We start from the raw sequence: 12,410 nt of genomic DNA on the forward strand, positions 1-12,410 counted from the left end.
ATGGTACATATTCTGCTTTATTTTTAGGTATCTCAAGAAGACAATATAGGTTTGCAAGAGCAAATAAATGTTGTACTTTTGAGGATTATGGAAAAGATTCACTCAATTCCAGACATCAAAGCCGTTGAGCACACTGAGGGACAACTTCAGCATCACTTTACTTGTGCCTCCTGTGAGTCTGGACTTCCGTCTAGGGAGGCGTCCCCACCCCGCCTAGCTGCACTAGCTCTAAGAATGTGAGACTGTCAAAGTTTTCCAAAGATGGTTTTCTTACCTGGCCCAGAAAATAAATTCCTCCGCCTACTACAAAAGCGGAAATTGCTGTACCAAAAACAGAAAACAAGATGATGGAACCAATATTTTGAAAGAAGTTACCCTGTTTGAAAGAGCAGAAATGAGAGGAATCATTAGAAAAGCCGCTCCAGTGGATGAAGGCAGAGCCCCCACACCTGGCCCTCCTCACATGCTTGATTCTCTGGGGAGGGCACCACCCCCCACCCTGTTTGGCAAGCTGGACACCTGGGAGCCTTCCCGCACACCCTCATCTAATGCAGAGTCTGGTCCTGTGGCTCCCACCTTCCCCAAGTCGCTCACATTCCACCCCCTTCTCTCCATCATCACCTCCCCCACCCTTGGCAGAGGCGCTGTCATCTGCCCCCCCAGGACCACTGCAACAGCTCTAAGTCTCAACCGTTCCTGACCCTTGCCCTCCACTCTCCAAGAGCTTCCAGAATGATCTCTGCAGAAGACAAATCTGATTGTGCTGCCTTAACTCTGACCCCGCCCCACCCCATTCCACTCAGAATGCAGCTAAAACCCAACCAAAGCCTGGATAGTCCGACCCCTGGGAAGGCCTCTGCCCTCCCCCTTTGTTTTCTGGGCGCCAGTCACACTGGTGGCTTTCTGTTCTTCACACACGCTGTGCTCCCTGGGTTTGGAGCCCTCCTCCTTCCTCTTTGCTCGTGAACTTCCACCACCCTGAGGACTCGGGACATTTTCACTCTTCCTGAGGGAGGCCTTCAATGAGCAACGACCCTCTCCCGGGAGCACCTGATGTGGCTGAAAATTTACATTTGCTGTGTAACTGTTTGGTGTCCGTCTTTCCCACTGGGCTGCAGCCTCAGTGGGGGCAATGACCACATCTGCTTCTGTGCAACGTCGGTGTCGCCGACATAATGCTTGTCAGATGCAAGACGCCCAATGAACAGGCACCAAAGGAGTTAATCAGGTTTCACAGCTGACCAGAGTCCAAAGTTTATACAGTTGTAATTTTTCATTTCATTAAGAAAAGGCACACTACTACAAAGAATGTCAAAACAGTAGATTATACCACCAGAAACTCCTCTTTGCTGTCCAGGCCTTTTAAACAATTTTATTTCACTCTATCAGTCCCATCATCAAATAGAAATATGACAGATAAAATACATTTCCCTCTATACTCTCTGGCATTGAAGAGAAAATATTTGAGTCCAAGTAGTATGATGACATCTTTCAAATTTCCATAAAATTAAGAAAATTAGCTGTTTCTTGGAATCCTGTGGACCCCCTCGGGAACAACACCAGGACACCCCGACGACCCTTTAATTGTGAGCATGGACAAGGGACCCCAGCTTTTCGCCCAGGAACTGGCAAGCTGTAGACAACAGGAACTGACATTTTAAACTTCAGAAGGGCGTCCTCAGCTCAACCCTGACCGACCACTAGTCCTGTCTCCTTCAGGAAGTTTCTTTGCTTCATTCACTGCAATTCTGAGTTGGCAGCCCATGGTCTGATACTCAGTTACGTTGCTTGGCATGTCAATCCTTAGCCACAAAGAACTTTAACATAACTCAAGCCAAACACGATTTGTTTTTTTCTATACAAAAGACTTTCATCTATGAGTCTTTCTTTACAAAAAAACTGCTTTATTTTATTAGTATTTTAAAATTGACTCAAGTAAGTCTTGGTCTGTTTATAGGGAGCTAATTCTGATAAAATATATGTAGGTGGTTAATGGTAATCTGGATGTTGAAAATGTACCGAAGTCCATGTCACCACACTGTAAGAACTTCCCTTTGCTAAACAAGTGAATTCATCTGCTTCTGACATAATTAATGTCCTATTCTTTTTATGACATTAATAATGTAAAAAGCCGATACCTGGCTACCTAATGCATATCAACTTAGAATAGCCTCACTGAACTTTTTATTCCAAGTCCAAGTTTACATAAGCAAATACAGAAATATTAAAGTAAAAGACTCAAAGATGACTTCCTATCTCCTTTGGGGGAGGGTAAAAAGTGGACAGAGTCTCTGAATTCGCATTTCCAAACCACATTAGTCCCTTTCGCATAAATTATCACATTTTTCTGCTGGAAAGCCATCTTCAAAGAAATGATTTTTATTTTACTTTTTCTTAAGATTTTATTTATTTACATTTTAGAGATTGGGGAAGGGAGGAAGAAAGAGAAGGAGAGAAGCATTAATGTGCAAGAAACCTCAATCGGTTTCCTATCCCACTCCCCTAACCAGGGACCTGGCCTGAAACCCAGGCATGTGCCCCAACAGGAGTCAAACCGGTGAGCTTTCAGTCTGCAGGACAATGCCCAACCCACCGAGCCAATACCTTTCAGGGCAAGTAAGTGATTTTTAAAGAAACTATTATTTTCTTCAAATTTTGGACAAGTTTATTCCTCCCCCCCAAAAAAAATTAGAAATAAAATTTTCCATGCTCTAAAATAATAATCAAAGTATTGTTTTTAAGTCAAAATCCAATCCGCTTCCTCAACACTGTTTTGAAATATTTTCATAATCTGCCCTGGCTCATGCGGCTCAGTGGATTGAGCGCCAGCCTGCGAACCAAAGGGTTGCCAGCTCAATTCCCAGTCAGGGCACAGGCCTGGGTTGTGGGCCAGGTCCCCAGCAGGGAGCGCTCGAGAGGCAACCACACATTGATGTTTCTCTCCCTCTTTCTTCCTCCCTTCCCCTCTCTCTAAAAATAAATTTAAAAAAGAATTGTGGCTTTTATTTCCCTCAAGATTCTTTTTAAGGAATAAGAAAAATGAAATAAAATATTTAAAAAATCTGTTGATAGTTCTTTAAGAATTATTTACAAAATGAAAGAAATGAAATAATAAAAGACATTGACCTTCAATTCCTTCCTGCTTGTTTTCTCTTTAACAATTACCTGATGTCAGTAACAGTTTATGACTAGGGAATTTTTTTTTCTACATTAAACTTTCTTTTCACATTTTCTGTGGATAGATGTACAATAAAATAACAACTTTAAAATAAATCTGGACTGAACATCTTAGAATATGTTTGGTTTTGTATCCAGGTGAAAATTAAAAATTTGTATGTTTTAACAAAAACTTGACAAATTTAACACCCAAGTTTATTATGTTATTGTCCATAATACTACTAGTAATATTAATATTAGTAACAGATATTATGATTAACAAGAAGCACTATGATTTATTTAATGTAGTGGGTGGTGCTTTGCATACATTTCTTCATCTAATGTAAATTTCAAAGCAACCTGAGAGGTAGTAGGGTTTTGGTGGGGTTTTTTGTTTTAATTTCTACAGTTCCCAAAAGAAATCCATAGGGGGCAGCACATGATCAGATCTAGGTCTCTGGCTCCAAAGTCCAGGCTCTTTCCTCTCTCCAAGGGTAAGCCAAACCTCAGTCCTTCCAACCTTCATAATTTTTAATCACATTTACAAAGTAACTTTTGTATTATTAACATTTTAAGTTAAATCATGTATTTTAAAACTTAAATACATTTATATTTAAAGAAAACATAGGCAAAGAAAAACACGCATGCATACACACAAAACTGGCTTAAAAGTGAACAGCTCCTGCCCAGGCAGAAAGAGTCCACTGGCAACTGGAGGACGGAGACCCGAAATGACAAAGCAAAGCAGGGACTGTGCGGGGGCCAGTGATGCCACTCCTCAGGCTGGAGCTGGGGAGCTGAGACTGGGCGGAACCACTGTGGGACCAGGGGTATGTGCCAGAAGGCGCTGGAAGACAAGGCAGAAGGATGGGGGCTCCATGCTGGGCTGGGGAGGAGAGGACAGAAGTGGAGACTGGGGGAGAAGGGCAATACCAGCAGGGAGTTGAGGCCCAGGGTGGGGCACTGAGAGGGGAGACACTGGACAAGGAATGGGCCTAAGGAGGGCAGAGGGCCCCACACGGTGAGCTGAGAGAATCAAAAGGCCCAGGGCACATGTCCCTGTCCGCCCGGGACACAGTCTGCCCCCTCACCATGTGTCAGACTGTGTCCAGCAGGAAGATGTGCCCTGTGCACCACTGAAAACCACTCTGGCCACCTTCCTAGGCAAAGCACCCTTCTGTGGACAGCACCAGTTCAATAAGCCACTCTGCCTGAAACCAGGGACGCAGCCCACCGACCACGTCTGCTCCCACCCACAGGGCAGGCCGTCCAGTGCAGCTTCTCCCGTGCATGCCCAGGACTTGCACATGGAGACACCGCTGCTAAATTAACCTCCAGGCTTTTAAAGAGCTTGCCTTACCAACCCGGAAGCCATCCAGCCTCACCTTGTGTAATGAATATCCTGACTCAAATATAATAGGTGGAAGCAGCAGAAGGAAAAACATATTCGGACGAAACATTTCTTCTTCCTGTAAATATTAAATGGGTACTTTCAGAGGCAATTAAGAAATAAGTCCATCACTAAAGAGTCAAAGTAATTCTTCTCTTAGGCCTGGCCCAGTAAAAACATATCATGTTTTAAAAACTGCATGATAAAAACACCAAGCAGGAGAACAGACCAAAAAAAAAAAAAACCCAAAACAAAAAACACCCCCCCCAAAAAGTAAAACGTGCATTTTAAAATGTAGGATAAGTGAGTTTAAAAGGTGACCAGCAAAAGAAAAAGCAGAACGAATTGCTTCTAAATACAGTCGTATGCTTTTTATCCTTTACTAAGGAAAGAAAATTAATTTTAATGTAGAAAACATTTCAAAGAGAACACTTTCAGAAACAAGCCCACAGATTGGAATCCTCCAGGATAAAGGTACTGGTAAGCCCTAAATCACTCCACTTGGAGGAAGGGTAAACTCGACACGTCTGAGAGAGCCCTGCCTTTTCTCCGCCTGCCACTGACAACGCTGCCATTCTCCTAGATGTGACTGTGATGAGAGAGTGTCCCGTCCCCCCCCCCCCCCCCCCCGCACCCCCTGCTCTCACGACTTAGGACTTAGGACCTGGCTAGAAAGCCAGTCCCTCACCATGCTTTCAGACTCAAATGTTAAGTATGGTTATGAAAGGCATTTCCAGGTAGAGCCATCTTTGGCGGGATGAAATAACACTCTAATTGTTGGTGGATTGGGGGAAAATACTCTGGTCCTCAAGCCAAAAGAGACTGTAATACATGTAAATACTGCAAAATCAGGCCTTTTTTCATGTGAAAGTTTCTAAGCGACAATCTTGACAGTTTGATTTCTTATCAAAAGCCATATTCAAAAGAATGACTAAATGTATTCTTACAAATGTACAGCTGTTACCATAAAGACTAAAATAGCATTTAAAAAAGGCTCAAAATAGAAGTAAATGATGACTTCTAATTAAGTCTTAAAATAACTGTGGGTGTAGCAAGCTCGTGACTCAGACTGGGGCCGTGCGTGGGACAAGAAATGGGCTGATCTCCGTGTTTTGTGGGGCAACCAATTCTCAGGATCTGTGCAATTTGGCCGCTGTACTGATCTTTCTGGGAGTTTCAGAAACGAAAGCTCCGCTGGGAAAAAGGACAACCCAGTGACAATGGACTGCATAGTATCCTCCAGCCCCAGTTCATGTCCACCTGGAACCTCAGAATGTGACCTCTTTTGCAAATCGGGTCTTTGCAGATGTAATTAAGGGAAGAATCCCAATGAGATCATACTGAATGAGGGTGGACCCCAGACCCAAGGAGAGTGTCCTCATTAGGGACAGAACAGGACACACCCACACAGCGATGTAAAGATGAACTGAGGCAGGATACAGCCAAGGAATGCCTGGGACCACCAGAAGCTGGAAGAGGCAATGAAGGATTCTTCCCAAGACCTTTGCTGGAGGGATGTAGCCCCACCAACACCTTGATTTCTGATTCTAGACTCCAGAAATGTGAGAGAATAAATATTCTCTCTTTAAAAAAAAAAAACAACCCTTTTTAAAAATTTTATTTATTTTTAGAGAGAAGGGAAGGGAGGGAGAAAGATAGGAAGAGAAGTATCAATGTGTGGTTGCTTCTCACGTGGCCCCTACTGGGGACCTGGCCCACAACCCAAGTATGTGCCCTGACTGGGAATCAAACCAGCGACCCTGTGGTTCACAGCCTGTGCTCATTCCACTGAGCTCCACCAGCCAGGGCTAAATTTCTGTTCTTTTAATTCACCCAATTTGTGGCACTTGCTTACAGTGGCCACAGGAAACGCATCCACTACCTTACGATGAAGAGTGTTACGAAAAGGTCCCTGGTTCCTTTAGACAACGTTTCCCCCAAAATAGTTGAGATAATTTTCGGTGGCACTTGAGAAGTGTGCGTCACATACCGCTGACCATGCGGACTGAGAAAGTCAGCCCCGTGGATTCTTTTCCAATCCCAGTGCAGTCAGAGGCACCTCGGTCTGGCGCCGCGGCCTGCATAGCCTCTCTCCCACGTGCTGATCTCTCTTGTTGACAAGGAGAATGGGCTTGCCTCAGAGGCTACAGCAGGCACATGTACTCCTTTGTTCTTATGTGTTTATTCATAAAAACGATATTGGTTTTCGACTTAAAACAGTACTGCGATGTTTCCTTTAAAATAAATGTATACATAGGGTACCAATGTTTGTTGCAGTATTATTTATAACAGCAAAAAGGTGGGGGCAACCCCAGGCCCCCCCAATGGATGAATGGATACACGCAGTGTGGTACAAACCTACATGGAGTATTATTCAGCCGTAAAAAGAAAGGCAGTTCTGATACATGCTGTAACATGGATGAACCTTAAAAACAACAGGCTAAGTAAAATGAGCAGACACAAAAGGCCAAATATTGTAGGATTTCACTTACATGAGGTACCTAGAATACATAAATTCATAAAGACAGAAAGTAGACTAGGGCTACTATAAAAATAACAAGAAAATACTAAAAAAATAGAAAGTAGAATAAGAAGGAGAGCCCTGGCTGGTGTGGCTCAGTGGATTGAGTGCTGGCCTGAGAACTCAAAGGTCGCCGGTTCAATTCCCAATCAGGGCACGTGCCTATCAGGCCAGGTTCCTAGTTGGGGATGTGCGAGGTGCAGCCAATTGATGTTTCTCTCACACATCAGTGGTTCTCTCCCTCTCTTTCTCCCTTCTTTCCCCTCTCTCTGAAAATAAATAAATAAAATCTTTTTTAAAAAGCAGGGAGTGGGGGAATGGGAAGTTGTTTAATGGGTAGAGTTTCTACCTGGTATGATGGAAAAGTTCTGGAGATAGTGGTGGTGATTATGTAACACTGTGTGTGTATTTAGTGCTACTGAATTGTGTATGTAATGCTACTGAATTGTACACTTAAAAATGGCTAAAGTGATCAATTTTATGTGTTGTCTATTTTACCACAATAAAGCTTTAAAAAAACTGCTACAAACACGTATATAAATAAAAAAGCAAGGTGATTTAAAGAAATCTATGAAGCATTATGACAATACAGGTAGAAGGCAGGCCCAGTGAGACAGTCTGAAAGCAGAACTTCTTGGAGAAAAAAACACCAAGCTCCTTGTTCTTCTTATCTCCAACTGCTCCCTGCAGCACCCAGGTTTCAAACAGGTGTCCTGCTTCCCACTTGGGCTTTCCGCAAACACCTGCTCTTCCAGGAAGTCTGCCCTGACTACCCCTGCCAGAAACCTTGCCCGTGTCTGAGGTCGACTGCTGGCTACCCAGATGGCTCTTCAGGCAGTTAATTATATTCATCACCCAGCACTGGTTCACTTGTCTCCACTACCGAACGTACTACTGTTATTGTAACTTGAAAACTAAATTCAGTAACACTGAAGCACATAAAACTAAAAGTGAAAGGTAGTCCCCCGTCCCCTTCTCCCACTGCTCAGAGCGGGATTACAGCTCAGAGGCTTCTGGGGCCCCACAGCATTACCAGGGGAGCAGCTTCCCCTCAGTGCCTTGGATCTCTGCTGGGCAGAATGTGGGCTGCTGTTAAGAGAGGTGCTTTGTCACGAGAAGCTAGAAGTTCAGATTTTTAAGTGAAGTTCCAGAGTTTTATATAGATTAATAATATTTTTAAATCAAACAATTTTTAATTGTTTTAAAATCAATTCCAAATTTTGATCAACTGATTTTAAATCGAATGAAACCAAATGTATTAGGTGCGATTCTCTGCATATCAGGTTATAGCAGCCCTGGGAGAAGGGAAAGGGTTCTAGTCTGTAAGCCACGGCCTAAGACGGCCCACGGTTAAATTCAGCCAGTTGCAGGAAAGCAGAGGTAAACCGTTCAGAAAGTGCTCCCGCTGCGCCTGCCCAGGCTCCGCCCCAGCTGGCAGGAGTTCTGTAACACTTCAGTGTTACAGAACACTGTTACTAGTTCTGTAACATTTAATGCATACAATATTGCCTGAATATTATTTATAACAGTTTAAAATTGTGTTTTAGGTCAGATTATACAGCTTGTTTTATAAATTTTACACTCTACAGTTTAATAGGCAAACTAATCCAGGGAAAGGGGTTCAAATGTGATAAATTTTGACCAACCAATTCTTTAATATTTTGAAACGGACCTTATTTCCATGCACAAATTCAAGTTTGTAACACGCTTGTTAATCTCTCTACACAACACGGACGTTCAAATGTAAGTGGACGTTCCTCAGCCAAGTTCCAGTGTCAGTTAGCCCTCAGGTCACAAGACGAGGCTCCCCGGGCTCTCACTACCGCTGTGCGTGCACAAAGCCACTGGAGTCTGCAAACCGGGCCCCACGTGGTGCGGCGGGGAAAAATGGACACGGGGCTCCACTCGGCCCTTCCTAGTTCTGGGACGCTGGACACACCCGGCCTCCCTGAGCATTCCTCTCCTCGTCTGTGGAAGTGGGGCGACACTGGTCCTCAGTCCACCTACCGTGGACGTCAGGGCAGCACGAGCTACGGCGTGTAGGGCTTTCTGCGCGCTCTACGGTGCTGGACACACGCGCTTTGTTACCCTCAGCGGTGAGGGTGGGGCTGGGAGCAATACGCGCTGTTTAATATTCAACGCTAATTAGGGCCTCTCGCGGGGTGATGGAAATGTGCATGACATTGAGTGCGCCCACGTTAACTGACTGAAACAGTGTGAGATTTATGCTTCAGAACGAACTCAGATGTAAAGGTATCAACCCTCATCCAACAGAATGTTAAGTAAATTAATGGAATAAAGCAAACTTCACTGATAAAAAAGCCACCATAACCCCCGGTGTTACTAAAATGAAGAACCACCAATAAAAATTGTAATTGAGTTAAAAAAAGAACAGTGGGGCAAACCTACCTTCCAATTTGCCAGTTTTTTAAACTCTATAATTTTTATAACTGCTCCCATGAGAATACCTAGAAAAGAAAATGTAAGTTTAACATAAATTTAAGGTACGAGGAAGATTACTCAGGTTTATTAATCTAGAGAAGCCGAATATCATTATGTCTCTAAATGGCTTTTATGGATTTCTGCAAGTTTTATGTCTGAAAACGTAAGAATGGAAATTAATGTAAAGTTGTATGAGTTACGTGAGTTTCTCACTTGTTTTTACATTTCAGGCAAACATACTACAATGCAAATTATAAAAATCTGGGGGAGGGGGAAGAAAAAGCTTTACAAAGTAGGACCTGAGAACAGTCTGCCTGACACAGAAGATTTAACACCTTTCATTTTTTCCACACCCACCCATTTTCAATATGAAATGGGAGAAATCTTACAAGCTAAGTTTGCCCCTTATTCCTACCATGTAACAAAACGAACCCAAGATCCCTTTCTCAGACTCAGACGGCAGCTCAGTGTATAGAACTCAGTTAGAGATAAAACCCCAATGCTGAAAATAACCTACAGTGACAATCCGGTGAAATCCCTGGGAAAAAACAGACCATCTAGGCGCAGGCATGTTTCTCTACAGCTGATAGGCTCATTACTCTCTCATGAAGAGCCCATCCAAAACAATCCTCAAAGAAGCATCATGCGCACGATTTAGGACTGCTGTTACTCATCAGACAAATGATTCCTAACCCTGCTGGCTCATCGGTGTCACCGTGGGAACTCTTTATAAAATAAAGACACCGGAGCAGAACTCCAGAATTACTGAATCACAGTCTCGGTAGGGACAAAGCAAGCCGGAAGCCCACAGTCAGAGACACTTACAGACAAGAGGAAGGAGCTTTCCTCAGCCAACGACAGAAAGCTGAAGAGACACACCTTATTGGGAGGGGTGAGGAGACAATACTAAACCACAGAAGTTTATTAGGAAAAGGAGCTTCACTAGCACTAATTCCCATGGGGAAGCAGGGACTCGAGGTGGAGAGAGGAGGTGAGCAATTTGAACCTCTATACTACTTGAATTGTTATATGTTATTAAAACCATAATGAAATTACTTTGAAGAGAGCAAGACAAAGAGATCTTTGCTATACATGGAGGCTAGGACCATACCTGCAGAACAGGGTTGTACCTTCGCTTGCCAGATGCAGGAGAGCACTGACTCTACCCGCTCTCCAGCTAGAGTTCCCCGATTGCTTCTTTTTCCTCACCTTTTCAAATTGTGTATGCATTTTAAGGAGCTTTATACAAATTTTTATTAAGCAAATAGTTCATGAAAACTTTGTGAAATGTTACAGAAAAGACAAGTCCCTTCTGATGAAACCCCGCTCCCCACTCTCATCTTAGTTCTCTCTCTTCCTGTCCCAAGGCAAAACCAACCATCTCGATATGTTCGTGGAATATATATATTTTAAAGGTTTTATTTATTTTTAGAGAGAGGGGAAGGGAGGGAGAAAGAGAGGGAGAGAAACATCAATGTGTGGTTGCCTCTCACGCACCCACTACTGGGGACCTGGCCTGCAACCCAGGCATGTGCCCTGACCGGGAGTCCAACTGCAGACCCTTTGGTTTGCAGGCCAGCACTCAGTCCACTGAGCCACTCCAGCCAGGGCTGTTCATGGAATATTTTACCAGACCCTTCCCTGTCCCCTTACAGATTCGTACTTAACCACATAGTCCTGGGGTGTGTGTGTGTGTGTACACACAAGGCACACCTGTGTGCTTTCATATAAAATTTATGGTGCTGTAACGTATCTTTCTACCATTTGCTATTTTGCTCAGTGTTAAGTCTTGGATCTATGTGTAATAATAGATCAGAGATTACTATATGGCGTTGTGCCTCATTCCTTTTAACAGCTCTACAGCAGAGCATAAAAATGCCACAGACGGAATAGATATTTCTCCAAAGAAGATACAGGCATGGCCAAAAAGCACATGAAAAGATGCTTAACAACATTAGTCATCAGGGAAATGCAATTCAAAACCACAATAAGATACCTCTTCACACACACTAGGATGGCTATAATAAAACACTGTGGAAATCAAGTGCTGGCAAGGCCATAGAGGAGAAATCGGAGCCCTCGTACACTGCCGGTGGGAATGTGGAGCGGTGCAATCACTGTGGGAAAACAGTTTGGCCGTTCCTCAGAAAGTTAAACTGAGTTACTGCGAGACTCGGGAATCACGCCGAGACAACTGAAAACACACTTTCCTACGGAAACTTGTATGTGGATGTTCATTGACTGCGTTACTCATAATAGCCCAAAGGTGGACAGCCCAAATGTCCCTGGACTGACTAGTGGACTGAGCAACGTGGTCTGGCCGCGCAATGGAATACTGCCCAGCAACAAAAAGGAACAAAGCGCTGGTTCATGTGGCGCGTGGGTGAACCTTGACAACATGCACGTGAAAGAAGCCAGACGCAAAAGACTATTTTATGACCCATTTATATGAAATGTCCATAACAGGCAAGTCTATAGGGACAGAAATGGCTGCCTAGGATTGAGGAGTAGGGCTTTAGGGTGATAGCTTTTTTGGGGGGGTGACAAAAATGTTCTAATGTCGATTATTGTAAGGGTTGCACAATTCTGTGACTATACTAAAAACCACTGAATTGTATATTTAAAATAGATAACTTGTACGGTACATGAATATATCTCAATAAAGCTGTTATTGAAAAATGGCCACAGGTTGCATGATTCCACTTACACGAAATGTCCAGAATGGGCAACTCTACAGAGACAGGAAGCCGATTAGCAGCTGCCAGAGGAAGGGGAAGCGGGACACAGGCAGTGACTGCCAACAGGTAGAGAGGGCTTCTTTCTGAAGTGATGGAGGTGCGCTGGAATTAGACAGTGGTGGTGGCTGCGCCCCCCTGCGACTATACAAAAAAGCAGGGAATT

At 43.7% G+C, this 12,410-nt stretch overlaps 1 protein-coding gene across 2 annotated transcripts in view; it reads right to left on the reverse strand.

The window, feature by feature from the left end:
* SLC9A8 (solute carrier family 9 member A8) overlaps nucleotides 1-12,410 on the reverse strand; it is a 65,644-nt gene that overhangs the window by 34,921 nt on the left and 18,313 nt on the right. For both annotated transcript variants that reach the window (XM_024559891.4, XM_071221737.1), the window contains 3 exons: nucleotides 9,477-9,535; nucleotides 4,542-4,625; nucleotides 275-376 (listed from right to left, as the gene is read on the reverse strand). In XM_024559891.4, the coding sequence (XP_024415659.3) occupies nucleotides 275-376; nucleotides 4,542-4,625; nucleotides 9,477-9,535 (245 nt within the window). The remainder of the gene's footprint in view (nucleotides 1-274; nucleotides 377-4,541; nucleotides 4,626-9,476; nucleotides 9,536-12,410) is intronic.

Source organism: Desmodus rotundus, chromosome 6 (genome assembly GCF_022682495.2).
Source record: "Desmodus rotundus isolate HL8 chromosome 6, HLdesRot8A.1, whole genome shotgun sequence".
Taxonomy (NCBI): Eukaryota; Metazoa; Chordata; class Mammalia; order Chiroptera; family Phyllostomidae; genus Desmodus; species Desmodus rotundus.